The following is a 20,288-nucleotide window of genomic DNA, read 5'->3' on the forward strand; positions in this document are numbered from 1 at the left end:
CGGCCAACTGGTTTTCCAGACTGACCCCGCCAGGTGACCATGTACCGGGGATGCCCTTGGGTATGCTCACTCAGGCCTATCCAGAAGCTGCCACTGCCACAAGCATCCACAGTTCTCTAAAACGCAAAGAACCGCCTTTTAAAAGTGTTATTTACCCATCTCACCTATGGGGAAAATAAGGTCACGGGAGATGAAGGCTGACCATTAGCTCAACAGGGAGGCTGCAGAAGGCCATCCCTTACCCAGTTTCTCCCTCCCGCATTCTGGGCTGAGGGCAGGATGGATGTCCTGGAAGATGGGGCCGGGGGTGGGGCAGATGTGCTGCCCTGTTGGGTGGAGGGCCTAGAAGCAGCTGGAATCCCTTTGTCTGGTTACGTTCACAGCTAAGGGCTTCGTTCTCAGTCAACGGATCTGTTTCCAACAAGACTCCCTGTCCAGTGCCGTCAGGGAGCTGCAGGCTCCACAGTGGGCAGGGGTGCTGGTGGTGGTCCGTGCCCAGGACCTTTCTGAAGCGGACGCTGCCCCGTGTGCAGGGCTTCCTGTCCTGCTCCTCCACTCCCTCCATCACCGCATCTCCATCTTTCTTTCTTCCCACTGTCTTGCCTCTTCCTCATCTCCAGTTTGCAGCTGCCACCCAACTGCACCCGGGCTGCTAGGGTGTGGCTCAGAGGAGCGTATTGGTTGGAAAGAGCCTTGTCCTGTTAGCGTTTAGAAGGCCCATTAACCTTACAGGATCTTGGGAAGCTCTGAAATGCCTGATCTGGAATATTCGTTGTTATCCTTCCTTTTAGGGTCAGAAAAAAAGGGCCATTTAGACAAAGAAGTTTGATTTTCCAACAAACAGAAGTCCTAACTTTTTTTTGCGGCATCAGAATCACTCTTTGGCTGTGCTCCCCTTCCACCACGTTGCTGGTGATCTTGCTGTTAGGAACTCAGCACTTCAAAACTAGGGAAGAATCCAGGTGTCTCGATTCCAGCTGAGTGCTCACTTTCCCCGGGTTTCTTTCTCCAAATGGTGTCCAGGCCACTCACCAGGGATATTCTAGTTTGCTTGGTGGCCTGATTTGTAACAGATGGAAACTAAGGTCACTAGTCAGCCGCCTCATCTTTTGACTCTCTCTCGAGGGTGCGCTGTCCGTCCATCCCGCCCCAGTCTGGCTCACACCAGCAGCACCTGAGAGGCAGGTGGGCATGGTCAGGAAGCCAGAGGCTGGCCCCTTGTAGAAACAGGTGTATGGGAGCCATGTCGTCACCCCAACCTTACTTTCTCCTCCACTTATATAGTGTAGTTAAGATCCAAGAGGTTAATAAAAGTTCCTGCCAGAAAGGCAACCTGTAATACTAAGTTTGCAAATGCTTCAAGGGGTTTTGCTCATTTATTGGGCTTAAGAAGTGAGTCAGTTGACTCAAAGGGAAAATGGCTTCAGGTCTTGGTGCTGTTTTAGTAAGAACAGTACTGGATCATTTTTGGTTAAGATTTAGCACGAACTAGAGTTTTCCAGATGGTGTCCATGTTAGCTGACTTAGACGCAGAGACCGTACACGCCTGTTCAGTGTGTTTGTATCAGAGGCACCAGACAGCACAGGCGATGGGGGAAAGCCCTTTCCCATGGCTGCGAAGAACACAGAACTTAACCCACACCACCTGAAAGATACATGAACACTTTTGCGACTCCAATAGACTTACGTAAAATTTATATATTTCCAGGGTAATGAGAAGCCCTTTTAAAACTGACGTGCCCGCCCCTCCCCTCAGCAAAACAAAATTTTGTTTCCTAATATCTGCATCCTCAACCACAGTAAAACCTTCTGGGTACGCACATCTCTCTTCTCTCCAGTTTATAGTAGGCCATGAGTAGGGTCTGTTTCTCCCGAGGCCTCCAGCCACGGTCCCCGTGAACTTCTGGTCTCTCGGTCACTCTGCTTTCATGTTGAGTTGAGTTTTGGCACGGCTGGGAAAATTCCGTTAAAAAAACAACCATACTCCAGACATGTTATAGAAGAGGTCTGCTGAAGACTTGAAACTTCACCAGGCAGTGGGCACAGACCCCTTTAATAAAATAATAATCCCTAAAATAATTTAAAAATCTACAAAACACACCCAAGCTCAGACACTGTGGACCGGGGTTGGGGTGGGGGAAGCGTGATCACGGCTTGTTTTTGTACGTGGAGAAACACTTCCACATCAAACCCATACTATGTAGTTCAAAGAAACAACACAGCCACCAAGAGCGGGGAGGGACCGGGTTGCATCAACACAGGGACTTGGATGCTGCTTTGTTTACTGTTGCCTCTTCATTGCTGCTGAGACACAGGGCAGCCCATGCCCTTCCAGCAAAGCCAGACTCTATCTCCTCCCTGCCCACCCTCCCTCTCTCCCTTCCTGTGTCAAGTCCTCGGGCCAAGGGTCATGGTTAGAACGGTCTTCAGTGCGGTTAGGCAGTGGAGGGGTCCCAAGGGCTGTGCCCAGGGCCTCGGGCCATCACAATATCACGCACTGCAGTTTGTGGGTGCCAGTGGCCCGGTCTCCCCGCCATTTGGTTTTCTTCTTCTTCTTCTGGCTTTTTTCCGGAATCTGTTGCCTTTTGTGACAAGGAAGGGCAGAAAAACAACGTCAGAAAGGGCTTTGCTTCTCCCTGCCTTCTCCTCCCTTGCCCCTGGGTCTGCGGCTGGGAGGCCAGCTCTGGCTCTGGAGGGGGAGGGGGCTGGGGGAGGGGGAGGCGAAGGGGAGGAGGGGCCGCTGTCCTGGACGCTGGAGGAAGAGAGCCTGGCCTGGACGGTGTCTCTAAGGAGAGGAAGTGGGAAGGGAGAGAGGGCAGAGCAAAACCTGTCATGCTACTGGTGAGACTTCCTGATACCACGCTGTGGCTACGTTTCTTTCAATCACAAGCTATGTTATATGTTATACAGGGTTGGCTTCTACATCTGTGTTTCATATTTTAAATAAAATGACAGGTCAGCTGAGCACAAAAGCTTTTTGTGTGTTTCCTGTTCATTTTTCCTACATCCAAAACCTGCCCTTAGAACTCGAGGTCCACAACCAAGACATCACCCCCTCCTGGTGTGGTAGCATCTCCTAACTCCAGGCAAGGGCCCATGAGAAAATCGCTTCCCGAGTGCAGGACTGCCAGCTAAAGCATAAGGCGAAGGCTGCAAACCACAGTCCACTCTGGGGAGTGATGAGAGAAGGAGGTTGCTGGGTGTGTGTGTATGGGTGTGAGCGTGTGCACGCACTGTGGGGGCTGAGAGGCGGCAGGCTGGGAAGTGCACGGCGATTCCATGACTAAGCAACAGCCCTACAGGTCGGCATAAGACGACATACCAAACGCATGCTGTCTGAGAACCACCGGTTTGGCCGCTCTGTACGCTGAAGATTTTGGCAACATGAAAGGCGGGGGGACAGTGAGACCAGCCAGGACACTGTCTCCGTCATCTAAGCACGAGATGATTAAGGTTTGGACCTGACTATGCAAAGGAATCCACAAGAGACTACAGCCTGGGATTTCTGACACTCCCTGGAGGCCGACAGTGGGTAGGGGCTGGAAAGGAGACACATGTACAAAGCCTCTGTGATTGGAGCCTGGGGAATCAGAATGCTGCTTGTTCAGGTGAAACGTCAATGGGTGCTCTGACATCAGGCAAGAGGAGAATGGCCTACTTTTCACCGTGTCGGCAGCTTTGGTGTTGGGAGAACAGCGGGGGCAGGATGGAGGCGCTGGCCTCGGGGAGCCTGAGCTGCAGGATGGAGGGGAGGCCAGGGAGGCACCTCGCGCAGGAAAGCACTTTGTTTAGCTTGTGGCTTCACCCATAGGGAGTCGGGGAGAGCAAAGGTAGGTGGGAAGGACAGAGATGGACAGAAGTGTAAGAAATCCAAAACTAGGGACTTCCCTGGCAGTCCAGTGGTTAAGAATCCGCCTTCCAATGCAGGGGACGTGGGTTCGATCCCTGGTCGGGGAACTAAGATCCCACATGCCGTGGGGCAACTAGGCTCGCGTGCCGCAACTGCTGAGCCCATGGGCTCTGGAGCCTGGGTGCCACAACTAAAGAGAAGCCCACGCGCTGCAACGAAGAGCCCGCATGCTGCAACAAAGATCCCGCGTGCTGCAACTAAGACCCAATGCAGCCAAAAAATTAATAAATTAAATTAAAAAAAAAAAGAAAAGAAATCCAAAACCAGGCCCAGAACCGCCCAGCCTGGGCCTCAGACACGGCGCCGTGCTCCTCCAGCCTTCCTGTTGTCCGTCTGGCCACGGAGGCCCTGCTTCCAGGCAGGAGAGCCTCACTCACCTAATTACTCTAACCAGGTCATGGAAGGCTCTGTCGACGTTGAGAGGTGGGTCCTTGGCACTGGTTTCTATGTACGGGATCTGGAAGGCAAAGCAGCGTTACGGAGTTCCTGTAACAGCATTACAAAGTCCTGTTCCCTAAAAAGGCAAATTCTCAGAGGTCCCGAGGAACCCTGCGGAGCCCCCATGGAACCCCAGCTCCTACAACCTCAAGCCCTCAGTGGTTTCTCACTCTATAAAGTTGGAAAGTTTTACTGACAGTTTTTCTGATTCTCTCTTGTTCTCTGGTCATAGAGATATTTAAGAGCCCCCTAAAAATAGAATAAAAATGATCTTTTTAGATGCTTGAAGACTAAAGACTGTTTCATTTATCAAACTGATGTATGTTCTGATTCTATTCAGTTTTCTCTCTGAGGTCTATTTCTCTACCTTAGAGGATTCTGCCCCTCTTCTCAGGTCCTCCAGAGGGGACGCCGGTGGGAAAGGCTGAGGCAAGGCTGGCCCTGGGCAGGACTCTGCACCCTGGCGACCCCGGTGGTGTATGCACCCCACCCCGACCTCAACCGTCTGCCTGGCCCAGCTCTTGCTTGGTCTGCATCTATGAGCCCAGAGCTCAGCCATGTTTGCAGAAGGCTTGTGTCTGCATGTTTAAGGCTGAGGATCATTACCCGGCTGGAAGGCAGCAGTAACTGCGAGATGTGGCTGAGGGCACCCTATAGGGCCATGTCTACCCCAAGCCTCGGACTGGCTGGCACAGGCAGGAAAACAAAGGCTTCATAAGGTCAGGACACGGTCTTCTCCTTCAATAGGGACCCCACAGAGTCAGGAGGCTCATCCCCACCCCCCCAACAAGTGGCGAGAGTGTGGGCTCCGGACAACACGCACAGGCCCCCTAGATGAGATGCAGGTAAACCAATCACGATTAGACTGAAGAACTTCGGTATTTTTCGCCACCTTCTCCTGATTACAAAATTAAGGCATTTCCTTATAACACACTTGAAAAGGAAAAGCACAGCGAAGAAAATAAAAACGATCAACGCTTTAAATGCATGGGGGTCCGGGGTAACAGGTAAGTCGTTATCTTAGAGGAGCATGTCGTAAATGATTGCTCAGAACACATCATAAAGTATCTCCCCATCAACGATCATCGCGGGAGATCAGATGTTCACACACTGCTGTGGCTTCAAGCAGGGGCTTGCTCTAGCTGACCCAGACACAAAGGGCAGAGCACAAAGGACATGGCTCAGACCTTGGAAATTTTCATTTGACAAATATTTGAGCCTCTGATAACCCCCAGAGGAAACTGCCTTCCACTGTAGGCTGTTGGACTGTAGGCTGCTCACTGAGGTTGACTGTGGGCTGTCTGGCCTCCCAGGTCTCAAGGTCCCTGACCTCACTAATCCTCACGTTAACCCTCTGAGGTAAGCAGTTATCTCCATTCCACAGCTGGGGAGACTGAGCTCAGAGTGGTGACGTACTTGCCCAAGGCCACACGGTGGCCAGCAGAGAATCAAGATCTGGACCAAGTGCACATTCCACTTCCCACGTGGCCTGGCACGGACAGGCAGAGGTGCTGAGGTCCGCTGCGGAGCCTCTTCTAGGCGTGGCAGGCGCCCCAGTAGCTCCTGGGAGCCAGAGTCCTGTGCAACCTCGTGAGGGCGGGACGGCGTTCTTCCCTGTGCACCCTCACTCAGCGGGGAAGCGGGAGGGCAGCTGGGGCTGGGACCTCTCCGGGGGCTCTTCACATCCTATAATCCTGCCAGCTCGAAAGTCCCAGGCTCCTGGGGCCTCAGACCTCCGCTGCCTGCTCACAGGCACACCCGCTGTAGTACGCCCAGGTGCCCAGACGCCTCCACTTTCTCTCTGGGGATCCTGCTTCTGAAGAAACACTGATGTGCATTATCTGGGTTCTTAGAATTCTAGGGTGTCGTAGTAACAAGATTTAAACTAAGGGAAACCCTGCAATAAATGGTAGTACTATTTGACTCCACCGAAGAGCCAGGAAATGCCACCTTCCTGCATTGGATGGGGGCGACCTGCCTTGGTCAACTAAAGAAGAACTTGCCTTATGAGCACTAAAATTAGGACAGTGGCTCACAGGGTCATTTGGTCGAATGATAAATGAGGCAGCAGCGTTCGCTGTAGGAGCAACGTCAGCTGAGAGACTGGAGACCTGGGTTCTCGTGGGGATGGGTGGGTACTCCTCGCCAGCCGTGACCTCAGCCCCCTGTGTCTCATTCCCTTTTACCTGCAGAATGGGGCTGCTGCTACCCCCGTGCAGCACCCTTCCCCTGGCCCCGGCCAGCCAGCCACCCACCCAGGGGTCTGTGAAGGCTCTTAGCATCAGTTCACTGTGTGGAGCCCGAGGTTGTGGGATGGGATGGCTCCTGGCCTCTCTCTGTGCAGGATGTTGGCCGGTGGAGGGCACGGGCACGCTACTGTCTGGGGCCTGCGTCTAATGCTAAACCCAGAGGTTAGTTCCAAGTGCTCACCTGGAGACTTCTGAGCACACCTGTCTTGGTTGATCACTTCCTCCTCCTTGAGGCATTTTCTTTCCTTGGCTCCCAAGACCCCACTCTGGTCCTCACACATCACTGACCGCTCTGTCCCTTTTGCTGCTTCCTCTCATTTCCCCACACCTACAGCACTGAAGTGTCCCCAGCCTCAAGCCTGGGACCCCTGCCCTATCTACCCCCATTCCCCTGGGCTTCATGGCTTTTTTCTTTTTGTGTGTATATATCTCTATCTCTATGTGTGTGTATACATAAATACATAATTATATACACACACAAAATTGAGGTATAACTGACATACACTAGTTTCAGGTGTACAACTTAATGATCCGATATTTGTATATACTGCAAAATGATCACCACAATAAGTCTAGTTACATCCATCATATATAGTTACAGAACCGGTTTTTCTTGTGATGAGAACTTTTAAGATTTACTCTGGTCTCATGGCTTTAGATTCTACCCATATGCTGCTGATTTCCAATATTTACCTCCAGATGGTGTATCTGACAGCTGTGTGGACACCTCCACTTGATTATCCCCTCAGCTCCTCAAACTAAGCATCTAAAACAAAGCTCCTGGTCTTCTCCACGTCCTCGGTGCTCTAGTCTCCCTGTCCGGCTAGTGGAACTCCCGTCTTCTGAAAGTTCCTCATGCCCCAAACCTTGGCAGCCTCCTCAAATCCTTTCTCTCTCACCCCACCTCCGGTCTGTGGACAAATCCTGTCGGCTTTCAGAAAGACACCAGAATCCACCCGCTCCTTGCCACCTCCACGGGCACCACGCGGGTCCATGTCAGCCGGCACCCAGCTTACAGTGCAGCCCCCAAAGACCCTTCTCCGCACGGGCGCCAGAGGGAAGCTGTTCAGCCATGAGTCGGGCCGTGTCACTCCTCACTCAAAACCCTCCAGTGGTTTCCCCTCCACTCTGAGCAAAAGCCCATAAGGCCTTAACCCCCCCCGCCCCCCGGCTCTGACCTCACTTCCTGCTACTCAGCCCTCCTACTCCTGCTCTGGCCGCTCCGGCCTCCTTTCACCTCCTTGCTGTTCCTCAAACTCCCACCTCAGGGCCTTTGCACTGATTATTCCTCTGCTGGAACATTCTTTCCCCAGATATCCAGAGGACTCACTCCCTCACCTCCTGTCAGTCCTCACTGATATGCACCTTTCCAGTAAGGCTTTTCCTGACCACCTATTTGTAGAAGCAGCCCCCCACTCCACGTTCCCTACCCCCTTCCCTGATTTACTTTCCCCCAGAGCACATGTCACCTTCTGACACGCTCTAATTTGCTGCCATCTCCGGAAGCAAGCACGCTGAGGCAAGGAGTTTTGTTTGCCAGGGCCTAGGACTGTTGAATGAATACGTGAATAAACACAGAAGGCAGAGACAAGCAAAACGAACTCGAAGTGAGCCCCTCCCTCTACTTACGGAGCTGGGCCCACCTGGCAGAGGGAAGGGGCAACCCTGCAGACTTCCCAGGAGGCTGGGTGAACTTCTACATAACTGACCATTGAGGCTGGGGCATGGCTGTGCTAATGCAGGGGGAGGGGTGGGAAGAAGCCCAGTGACCCCACCATCCAGTGGGCAAAGGGGCATCACAGTGAACTGAAAAAAAAAAAAAAAAAACAGCAACGCAAAGATGTTGACATGCTGACATGCACTGTGTGGCCTGGGCAAACCTCGGTTTGATCACTTGATGAAGACAGTGGTGCCTACCTCAACGTGTGGTTGCCGGGAGTAGATGCTCCCCCAGCACCATGCCTGGCACAGAGCAGGGCTCGGTGAAGGTGGCTGATCTGACGATTCTGAACATAGTCAGGCACTGGCTCAGAGACAGGGACAGAAGCCAAGCCTCTGCACAGCCCAGCGAGGAACCTGCTGCGTCGGGGCCAGGAGGTGAAGGTACCTGCTCCCAACAGCAGGGCCTCTAATGACTGCCAAGAAGGTGCTTTCTCTCTGGCCTGTTGTCTTGTTTCACAAAATATCCCACATCACATGTGCCTCTATGTGGATCTAGCCCACTACCTAGGAGGCCTGTGTTTCATTCCAATAGACTAGGACTGCAGGAGTGAGGGGGCACGGCCATCCCCTGAGCCCTCACCCCGACACACACACACACACACACACACACACACACACACACACACACACACACACACACGCCAACCACCTACGTTGTGTTTGGTGGCCATTTCTTTTCCTTGCTCCCTGGTGATTTTCCTCAAATGCATCAAATCGACCTTGTTGGCCACGAGGATCATCGGGAATGACTCCCTGGGAAAAAAAGGAACAGCAGCTCATGAGCTTCCCTTGGTGAAGGCGGGGCACCCACGCCTCAGGCCTGACACAGCACACAGCACCTCCCTATGGGCCTGGGTTAACTTCAGAGTCTTTCCCTCCACATCTCCTGGAATGGAAGAGGCACCCGGGGGCTGCTTGCTGCCTTGGTTTGAAGCCTCAGGCCTGTTGCAAGGTGAGTGGAGGCCCTCCTGGGAATCCCCTGGCTCTGCACTGACTGGGGCAGCGGCCAGGTTCCCAGACCTGCTTCCTCTCATCTCCCAGTCACCCTGACACACCACCCATGCAGGCCATCATGCTGTGGCCATCAGCAGTGACTTGTGAAGAGCACCAGGGGCTGGCACACAGTTGCCACTCAGTAAATGGCAGCTGCAAAATCAGGATGGCTTCCAAGAGTGGAAGAGAGGGGTGAAGAGGCATGTCTGCCTTAAAGATTCCCGGGGACACATGGGGCCAAACTGCTGTCCCAAAGTGAATGAAATGCCAGTCTTTGTCAGCATTGAGTATTTTCAAAGAAATTATAATCTGATGGGTGAAAAATGGTACTTTATCCTTCTTCCTTGCACTTCTTTGATTAGCAAGAAGGTTGAATATTTTCCCGTATCTGTGTCATGTATGTTTTCTCTTTAGAAATTCCTTCCTATAGTCAGGGGTTTAACCCACATTTGTCTCTTGGAGCTCTATGTGTATATGTGTGTATGTGTGTGTGAGTGTGTATCCCTTTACCTTGAAAAGTTATTAACACTTTGCCTTTGAGATAAGTGTTAACTGGATTTTTCGAATTTTGAAATTTTCAAAAATTTTGAATTTTTGAGATTGGTTCAAAGCTTGCTGTTTTCCTATTAGTTTGTCCTTTTACTTTTACATTGCCTCTTTAAGAGCCAATTAACTGAAAAGACCAGTTGGGCTTAAAACAGACTCCAAATTATTTAACTACGCCATATTATGCTAAGGAAAACATGAGCCTTTAATAAGGGCTTAGAAATCTCACGGTCAAATGTGATGTAACCAATTACAGTGTACGCTGGAGAGAAAATTCACTTTTTCTTTGACTGTAATAATATCTGGTTACATTGGAGCTGAAAAACAGATGTTATTTATGATTCCTTGACTCATCGGTGGGGACAGTTTAGGAGAGATGGGAGGGGGCCGCCGACTCGAGGCCTTGGCTGCATGTAGACTCCTCTGGCTGTGTGGAAAGAACTAGGGTAGGAGCTGGGAGGAGTCGGAGGGACCAAGGTCTGAATTCAGCTCTGCCCCTCGAACCTCAGCTTTCACCTGAAGATCTGAGACCGACAGACAGAGCCCACCCTGAGCCAGGCATGGGGAGGTCCCGGCCTGGCCGCCCTCACCTGTCCTTGACGCGCAGGATGAGCTGGTGGAAGCGGTCCACGTGCTCGAAGCTGGCCTTGTCCGTGACCGAGAAGACGATGAGGAAGCCGTCCCCCGTGCGCATGTACTGCTCCCGCATGGCGCTGAACTCCTCCTGTCCGGCTGTGTCCAGAACTGGGGTGGGATGAGGCCGCTCAGGGGCTGTCACCACCCACCCTGGAGCCCCTGGGGCCCGTGGACCCCCAGGCTGCTGCTGCGGCCCCTGGGGTGGCTCCATGGAGCTCCCCCCAAGAGGTTCCAGGCTGTGCTTGGTAAGGGTCCAGCGGGGCCTCAGACCCCTCAGTGTGCGGCTCTAACTGACTCACTTGTGGACCCACTGACTCCAGCCCACGGCGCTCCCTGGGCCTTAATTCTCTGCCTACAGAAAAGCCTCATAAAGCCAGTGACCAGCTCTGCTGCAAAATCCCTCTGGAGTCCCCAGACCTAGGCTTGGAGCCCTGCTGCAGCCCTTACAAGCTGATTCTTGGGAAAGTCACCTGACTCTCTGAGCCTCCATTTTCCCCTTTGTAAAATGGACACAGTGGGGTTTCCCTGGTGGCGCAGTGGTTAAGAATCCTCCTGCCAGTGCTGGGGACACGGGTTCGAGCCCTGGTCCGGGAAGATCCCACATGCCGCGGAGCAACTCAGCCCGCGTGCCACAACTACTGAAGCCCACACGGCTAGAGCCCGTGCTCCGCAGCAAGAGAAGCCACTGCAGTGAGAAGCCCGCGCAGCGCAACCGAGAGTAGCCCCCGCTCGCCGCAACTAGAGAAAGCCCGCACACAGCAACAAAGACCAACGCAGCCAAACATAAAAATAAATAAATTTAAAAAAGAAATGGACACAATGCCTCTACCTTGCAGCTCCTTTGGAGGAGAGCCCTGGGACAAGCCTGAGGGAAGCCCCAAGAGGCCATCCCCGGGTCAGGAAGGGTCCTCGGTCCCTGTGCGGACAGACTCCGACTTCACTGCAGTGAGAAGCCCGCGCAGCGCAACCGAGAGTAGCCCCCGCTCGCCGCAACTAGAGAAAGCCCGCACACAGCAACAAAGACCAACGCAGCCAAACATAAAAATAAATAAATTTAAAAAAGAAATGGACACAATGCCTCTACCTTGCAGCTCCTTTGGAGGAGAGCCCTGGGACAAGCCTGAGGGAAGCCCCAAGAGGCCATCCCCGGGTCAGGAAGGGTCCTCGGTCCCTGTGCGGACAGACACCAGGCAGGGCGAGGAGAAGGAGCCGGCCCCCCGAGAGCCGGGGCCCTCGCCACCTAGGATGGGGCTGCTACAGGGTGGTGGGATGTGGGAGCCGAGGCAGCTGGGGAGACGGAGGCTGCGGGGGGGCCTCTCCGCAAAGGCTCTTCCCCCAACCCATCCATCTCCTCTCACTACCCGCACCGCTATTCTCCAGAGATAAAACGCTCTCCCTGACTGTTTCAGAGAGAGGTCACAGCCTCAGCAGCGGAGGGGGCGGGGGTGTCTCCCTTTAGACCTGCAAGCCTGGCCGGCTCCAGCTCTGTGGGCGTTGTGAAATCTGAACCCCTCAGCGGCCTGCCAGCCCCTGCCCCAGACCCACTTCCCCTCTCCTGCACGCAGCGGAGCGGGCTGGTTACAGATTTCGAAGCCGGGTTCCGGGCTGAGTCTGGCTCCTCATCCCTAGAGTGTGACCCTGGCAAGCTCACTTCTCTGTGCCTCCTCTTCCTAAAATGGGGCTCGGGCCGGGGCTGTTTTGAGTTAATGTACTCAGGCCCTCGGAGCAGTGCTGGCACAAAGAAGCCCTATAGGAGCGTCTTCTGTGAGCCTGTGTCCTCACCCGGGGCGCCTCTCCCACCTCCGGGCCTGGGACTCCTTCCCGCAGCCACCCCTCCTCTCTGCTCCCCTAGCTTGGTGAGCAGGCTCTGACTCACAGAATTCTGCTCCTGAGCCCCCATGACTCTCACCACCCCCATACAGACCCTTCATGATGCTGTTCTCACTGCCCATTGAAAAGGCCCCCAGCTGGACTGTCAGTTCCCAGAGGCAGGGACCTGGTTTGTGTGTCACTCATCTACTCAGAGCCTGGCACAAACAGTACTCAAATAGTAGTTGAATGAATAAATGAATGTGAAGTCTATTCGGTTTCATGCATCCATTCATTCGGGAAATATCTGAGAGCCTACTGTGTGTCAGTCAGTGTTCTAGGCACTCTGGATACAGGGGGAATGGGGCAAAATCCTTGCTCCCATAGGACTTAACATATACTCTAATAGGAAGGCAGATAAATGAATGGATGATATTATATCTAGTAAAGATGAGTACATACTATGAAGAACAATGGCACCAGTTGAAGGAAACTGGAAGAAGTCGGTGTCGTTTTGGATAGGGAAGGATGGCGTCTCTAGGAGAAGCTTCTGAACAGTGACTAAATGATGGGGGAGGGGAGCCACGTGGCCGAGGGCAAGAGCACTCCCGGCAGAGGGAACACGGTGCGTGGAGGTGTGCAAGGGCAGGCCCGCTGGCCTGGGGAAGCGGAGGGACTGGTGAGTGGAGGATAGGGAGGAGGTGGGGGCAGGTGATGGCGGGGTGGGCTGCTGCAGCGGGGTAAGGCTGACTTCATTCGAAGCAAGAAACGGGCCTCCGCAGAGACTGGGCCAAAGAGCGAAATGATCTATAGGACATTTGAAAAGTTTATCCTGGCTGAAGGGTAGAAGCAGCGGCACTAGGTAGGAGGTTATGCCATAACCAGCAAGACAGGATGGAGGGCTGGACCAACGGTGGGATGGGGTGGACGCTGTGAGAAGTGACCAGGTTTCGGCCACTTTCTAAGACAGAGCCAACAGGAGTGGGGCGTTCTGGGTGGAAATGTGCAGACGTGGGAGCGGGAGAGAAGAGTGTTGAGACTGCCTGGGGCCTGAGCCAAATGCATGGTGGTGTCCTATCCCGAGGTGGGGAAGACAGTGAGAAAGAGGGTTGGGAGGGCTGAGTTTCTGACACACGCTTCAGAACCTCTCAGACACCTATGTGGGTTTCCAACAGGCATTTGCAGACTTCAGTCAGAATCTCAGAAGAGGGGCAAGAGATACAGATGTAGGATATATCCATCTACATGAGTGTGGATGGCAAGGAAAGCCACAGGACGGGCTATCCAGGACCCCCAGGAAGCCACGTCTCCTCAGGAGACATCTTGAGCTCGTGCCTGAGAAAGTGACCTCGTCCCCACAGCCTGTCGCCCCTGCACATCCTCCTGAGTCACGCAGCATGGCAGAGGGGCAAGGCTCGGCGGACACACGGACCCAGGCTGTGCCCCACGCACAAGAGCCTCGGTCTCCTCATGGACGGAAGGCGGGGCAGGGCTCCTGGGTCTTCAGGATTGAGTTCTGATATCCTAGAATTCTTTGGTCTGGATATCAAATGAAGGGGCTAAGAAAATAAGATCTACGGACCAGCGGGGTGACTGAGGCAGTTTCCCCAATTTCCTAGGGAGGGGGTGGGGAAAGAAGACTGCACCTTCACCCAGAAGGAGTGGAGCCTTTGGTCCTAAGTAAATCCCACTCAGAAATGCAATCAACAAAACAGATGAAAATGGCATGGATTTGGCTGAAGTGGGGATGCGGAGGCCTGAACTGAATAGCAAAAGACATTCAGGTAATATTGTAATTAATATGCTCATAGATTTTGAGGGTGCATATTATCCAAAACAAAAAGGAGAGGTCTAAGATATTTAAAAATCTGATCATTCAGAACTTAAAAAAAACGATTCAACAGGAGTTGAAAATCAAAATGGACCCTCTAGAACGGAGAAAAAGTCATTTCAGGCATTGATGGCCTTAGAAATTACATTACCCACAGTTTCTAAGAGAATTCTTGGAGGATATACACCAGCAAAGTGAAAAATAGATCCACAAAAGAGAAAGACGAGTGGTATTATAAACAATGGTACCAATGGTATGCAAAGGAAACAGCAAAACCTTAGAGTTACATTTAAATAAATATTATAACACAACTTGAAGAAAATGAATGGCAGTTTAGAACTAAAATCTATGATGATCCATATGTGAGGGTATGGGCTGGGAAAAAATAAGTCATTACTAAAGTGCTTGCCTTATCTGGGAAGAGTTTAAAGATATTGATTACATCCAGATGTTGATAGAAAAACTTAAGTATACACACACATATGTATATAGAATAACCACCTGAAATAAAACTCAAACCTTCCTAATCATTAGCGGAAAGAAAAACAGGACTAAGTAAATGGGACCAATCCAATGAAACTATACAAAAATAAGAAAGTTTAAAAAGTAGACATGAAATAAGATGGGAGAAATAAATCTATGATGAATGACAGTAAATGCAAATGGGTTAAATTCACCCATTAAAAGCAGATACTCAGTACAAAATCCACTTGTCTGCTACTATAAAAGACACGTATAAAACAAAATGACACAGAAAGGATGAAAAATGAAAAGATAAAAAAGGATATGCCAGCCACATGCATCCACAAAAAAGAATTCAAGGCTAAGGAATTAAACAGAACAAACCAGGGTATTTATAATAGGAAAAAGTACAGCATCAAGAAATGTCAAAGTCATGAGTCATAAGCATATAAGAATGTTGCCTAATATATATATATATATATATATATATATATATGTATGTATAAAAAACTAATTTTTTAAAACAGTAGGAATTGACAAATCCCACAATCATTGTGGGAGAATTGAACAGTCCTCCCTTAGAGCTAGAACAAGTGGCTCCCAAAATAACGATTTATCATTAAATAACACAATTCACAAATGTAATCTGAGAGACTGAAAGAATGAACTTTACATTCAAAACCATAAATAAGTATTTTCAAACACACGTGAAATCGTTATAAATATTGGCCATATATTAGGCCATAAATAAAAATTTCAACAAATTCCAGAAAGCATAAGTCATATGGGTCATCAGAAATGAACAGAAACATGAGTATAAAAGAAACTATCCACTTGAAAATCTAAAAAGGAATAGTGCTCTACAGCTCTCCAGTAAAAGAGAAGAGCAAAGCAGAGATCACAAACAATTTAGAATTGTACAACAATAGACAATAATAAAAACCCCTGTTTTGAGGTCAAAGTGGTACTTAGAGGAAAATTACAGCTTTAAATGCACTTCAGAAAACAAGAAAGACTAAAAAGTAACTAAGCATTTTAAACCAAGAGGTTAGAAAAGAAAAAATAAAATAAAACCAAAGAAAGAAGAAATCATCAACCAAAGTAGAAATTAAGAAAATGGGAAGAAGGAAAAAGTAGCTGATATCCAAAAATCAAAAGCTGATTCTCTGAAAAGACCACTTAAGAAAAAAACCTTTAGGAATTCCTATCAGAAGAAAAAAAGAAAAGCTATTTGGAATGAGAAGAGGCCTATGACTATGGATATAGATAAATATTTAATTAGAGAAAATTATCTACAGTTTTATAGCAACATATTTTCAACTCGATGAAATGGGTGTTTTAAGAAAATATAAATGAACAAAATTGGCTCAAGAAACTATATAAAACCTGAATAGGCCAATAATTATCAATGAAACTGAAGAGACAAAAACTACCCCATGAGGAGCCCAAAGCTAGTCTTGTCATCTACAAATTGTTCCAGAGCAAGGAAAATATAGGAACTTTCTAGCTCACTGTAAGAGCGTAGCATAATCCTAATAACAACCTGGACAGAAATAGCACATGGGTGTGTGGTGACCGCCAGGCCCGCCCCACCTTTGGGGGGACAGAAGCAGCCTGCGTGTGTGACCCTAAGAGGGGGGAGAGGGCAGAGTTGAGGGCGCCTTGGAAATTCCAAACCTCGGGCCCCAGGAAGGCAGGTTCAACCAGGGAGGAGTGGGGGCCGAGCTGGGCCTTGTCTGGTTTGGGGTCCACCCCTTGCCCACCCCTCCCCTCCACATATCCTGCAAAAGCCTGGTCACAGGCCCCTGGTCAGCAGCTCTGCCTCCAAGACTTCTGGGGAGGCTGCAAAAAACGGGCAGCTATGCTTTAAAAAAAAACTCATGATTCTGCCTGCATCCCCCATGCCTGATGTCATGAAGGTAGGAGGACTCCTGAGACAGAAAGTATTAGTCACTGTGAGAGGTGTTCTGCCAATGTGTGAGTGAGACAGACAGGCAGACAGACAGAGACAGGGACAGACAGAGGCAGCCAGACTGGAGAAGGAGGGAGGAGCGAGACAGAGGGGGCCAGCGCTGTGCATCTCCATCTGCCCTGCTCCGGTCTTCCCACCCGGGGGTGGACGGGCCCTGCAGCGCTGCTGAGGAGGATTTAAGTGGAAACCCTGGAGCCGTTCTTGGATCTGGTAGATTCAGAAGCCAAGCCCACATGCTGGCGGGGATGGGGCCCCAGGCAGGAGGGCAGGCAGCATGGAGGCAGTACCTGCTTGGGTCCCTGCTGAACCGTCCCCCCATCCCCCTCCCTAGGTCTCTCCCTCTCCTTCCTCCTCCTCCTCCAGGGCTCCCAGAGGGAGGCAAACCCTGGCAAGGGGTCTGGTGGCTCTGACATTGGCCCACAGCTCAGGGTACAGTCCAAGCTCTTTGGCTAAGAGGAGTCCCACTCACTGTTCCGACTGGCAGCAAGCGCCGCGCTGGGGCATTATACACACACGTCCTTGCAGTCCTTTTCATGGCCCTGGAAAGAAGGTATTACTGTCCCCCTTGCACAGATGAGAAAACTGAGGCCCAGGGAGTTAAAGGGATCTGCTCAAGGCCACACGCTGGGGAGGAGGGTGCTCCAGCTCCCCAAGGCCCAGCTGCCTCAGCTCATCCAGGATGTTTGATTCAACCAGAGGGTGTGGATCTGGCTGGGCTGTGTCTCGGCTCCAGGCCTTTGCCCAGCCATGACTCCAACCAGAATGCCCTCTCGGGGCTCCCCCAGCTGCCCTCCAGAAGGGCTACAGCCCTCCTCCTCTCCTGAGGGCCTCGCCGGCCTCCGACCTCCGACCTCCATCTTTGAACCCTTGCTGGTGTGTGTGGCTCTGGTTCCTCCCAGACTGTGCCTCTAGGCCGGGCTCAGCTCCCCACCAGGTGGTGGAGCCCCAGAGCGTGGGAGTCTGGCTTTCACTTCCCTGGGTCCCCCAAAAGCTTCAGCACCCAACGAAGGGCTCAGAAAATATTTACAGAATGACTGGACAAATCGCACGCACGCTACAGGAAATGCAGTTATTGTGTTCAAACAGCCCACGTCAGCTGTAAGGGAAACCACTAAAAACAGACTTTTGAAGTCCTATAACTCACCCTTCAGGGTGAAGTAAGGGTTCTGGAATATGAAGCAACACAGATGACAATTTCTGGAGATAATAATGCCTCCAAGGACCATGCGTGGTGTTTTCTATACCCCTCTCATGCACGGGCCCGCTGTGCAAGGCAGGAGGGATGTGCCCATTTTACAGGGCAGTCAGGCAGCGAAGCTTGTGCTCTTCCTAAGAAAAGCGAAGCCTGTGCTCTTCCATTAAGAAATGCCACTTAGTTGAGGATCAATAGTGATGAAGCCTCCCCTTTCTGGGAGGGGGTATGTATGGGGTAGGCTGGGTGCCGGGCAGAGGACTGGATGCATCGACCAGGCACTGTTCCCAGAAAAAGGGTCGCTTTCTCCTTCTCCAAAGTGCTGGCCCAGTGTGGGAGTCAGGCTGCTCTAAAGGGAGGGAGCTAAAATCCCGTGGCAGGCGCCAGCTGGCTGCCTGGCGATGGGGGAAGATTCCCTCTGGCAGTGGCCCCAACCTTGACTGGCTGACCCCAGGGGAAACGTGCTGGCCACCGGCCCCAGGGGACACTTGTTCTCATGACCATACCGCTGCAGCTGCGGGAGTGGGGTAAAGTGGGGCAAGTCTTGGGAGACGTTTCCATGAGGCCCACAGATTCACGGACTTGGTGGGCACGTTGCATGAGTGGATGCACACCCTTTCAGGGAGGGGATCCATGGCTTTGTGGGATTCTTAGAGGAGCCTGGACCTCCCCGCACACCGCGTCCATGTCGCTCTCAGGGAGGGAAGAGAAGAAAGGGGGGAAAGAACAGCAGTGGGGTTCACCTGTGTAACCAGGGACCCAGGAGCATCCCAGAGACAGATGGAGGCCTAGGCGGGGCCTGGTCATGGAGAGGAGCAGGGAGGTGAAGCACTGGCCTGAGACCCCATTTCCACCTCACAACCATTGTGGGGAGGGGGGAGTTTTACAAGGGAAGAAACTGAGGCAGGGCAGGGTTGGGACCTGCTCAGGTTCCTACTGAGGATGAGCAGCACAGGCATGATCTGAAACCAAGCGTGTCTGGGTCCTGGCCCGGCTCTGCCAGTCCCTGAGTGAGGAGCTGGCAGCAGTGTCCCCAAGGCCTGTCAAGAGGGGCAGGCCTAAAAGGAGGGGTGAGGACGGAACACCTGAGGTTTGTGGGGATGGAAGACAAGGGCCTGGAGGCTATGCCTCCTCCCCCCACCCCCACCTGGTCACCCCAAACCGTTCACCTACTCCACATCTGCCCCTGGGCAACCACGTGGAGCCAGGAGGAGAGAGCTCGGCTGAGCTGGCCTGGCTCCCTTAGAGCAGCTCGCAGGGCACCCTTAGAACGCCCAGTAAATCTAAACACATCCCCATCCAGTCCCTCCACTCCCAGGCCACCATTTCCCACCGCTTCCTCTCTCCTCAAGCCTCCACCCCCAGCTGAGGATCAGAAACAGATCATCAGGAGCTAAACTCCACAAGCTTCCAAACCAACCCACCTTGGAGACAGCAGAAGCCTCCTACACTGCAGGTGAGGAAAGTACAATGATACAGCCACTTTAGAAAACAGTTTGGCAGTTCCTCAAAATGTTAAACAGAGTTAGCACACGACCCAGCAATTCCGCTCCCAGGGGTGTACCCAAGAGAACTGAAAACACATGTCCGCACAGAAACTTGCACACCAATGCCCACAGAAGCATTACTCATCATAGCCCCAAAGTGGAAACAACCCAAGTGTCCATCAACTGATGAATGGATAAACAAAATGTCGTCCCTCCATATACAGCTGACCCTTGAACAGCACGGGTTTGAACTGAGCAGGTCTATTTATACCATTTATACAGGGATTCTTTTCAATAAATATACAAAAATATACGTGTAGAACATCGTGTGCAAGACCTGTATTGAAGTGGATGGCCTGTCCTTACATTAGGCATAAGGTGAGTGATAGTTAAAATTACTAATATGTTAGTTTTCTTATTGTTTTATAACTTTGCTTTCAAAGAATTACATAACTGCACAGTATGTCTCTTCCCCTCCTCAGCCTGTAATTAGAGAAACTGTGTATCAGTCTATCATCACAAGTAAGTGGTTTCTAAAAAAATGTAACAGTGTTTCCAGTACAGTATTATGAGTATGACTGTAATACTGTATGCTGTAAAAACTTTATAACGATTCATTCATTAGTGTAAAAGCTAGGCTACTGGGAAACAATTGTATCGGTTACACTAGGCTACCATAAAGTGCTCATGTCGCTGCTTCTTTGTTATCAATGCATGAATCATTATACCTGTGTATAAATATGAACTTCTTTTTCATATTATCCTTTCATTTTTGATGTTTAGTGTTAGTAACACATATAATATCTACAGTGCTTTGTATCCTATAAGACAAAAGTGATGTAGGTACCGAGAGACAGATATAAACAGATGACATAAACTTATGGTATCGATAAATACAGTACAGTACTGTAAATGTATTTTCTCTTCCTTATGATTTGGCTAATAACATTTTCTTTAGCTTACTTTATTGTAAAAATACAGTATATAATATATATAACATATAAAATACATGCTAATCGACAGTTTATGTTATTGGTAAAG

General features: G+C 50.9%; 1 protein-coding gene across 5 annotated transcripts in view; it reads right to left on the bottom strand.

Annotated features, from left to right (window-relative positions):
• Positions 1–1,357: 1,357 nt before the first annotated feature.
• Positions 1,358–20,288, bottom strand: part of MRAS (muscle RAS oncogene homolog) — a 57,117-nt gene continuing 38,186 nt past the window's right edge. For all 5 annotated transcript variants that reach the window (XM_024131837.3, XM_007107301.3, XM_024131838.1 and 2 more), the window contains 4 exons: positions 10,449–10,602; positions 8,973–9,072; positions 4,288–4,367; positions 1,358–2,582 (listed from right to left, as the gene is read on the bottom strand). In XM_024131837.3, coding sequence (XP_023987605.1) covers positions 2,483–2,582; positions 4,288–4,367; positions 8,973–9,072; positions 10,449–10,602 — 434 coding nt within the window. In that variant the 3' untranslated portion in view covers positions 1,358–2,482. The remainder of the gene's footprint in view (positions 2,583–4,287; positions 4,368–8,972; positions 9,073–10,448; positions 10,603–20,288) is intronic.

This window comes from Physeter macrocephalus, chromosome 1, assembly GCF_002837175.3.
Source record: "Physeter macrocephalus isolate SW-GA chromosome 1, ASM283717v5, whole genome shotgun sequence".
Classification (NCBI taxonomy): Eukaryota; Metazoa; Chordata; class Mammalia; order Artiodactyla; family Physeteridae; genus Physeter; species Physeter macrocephalus.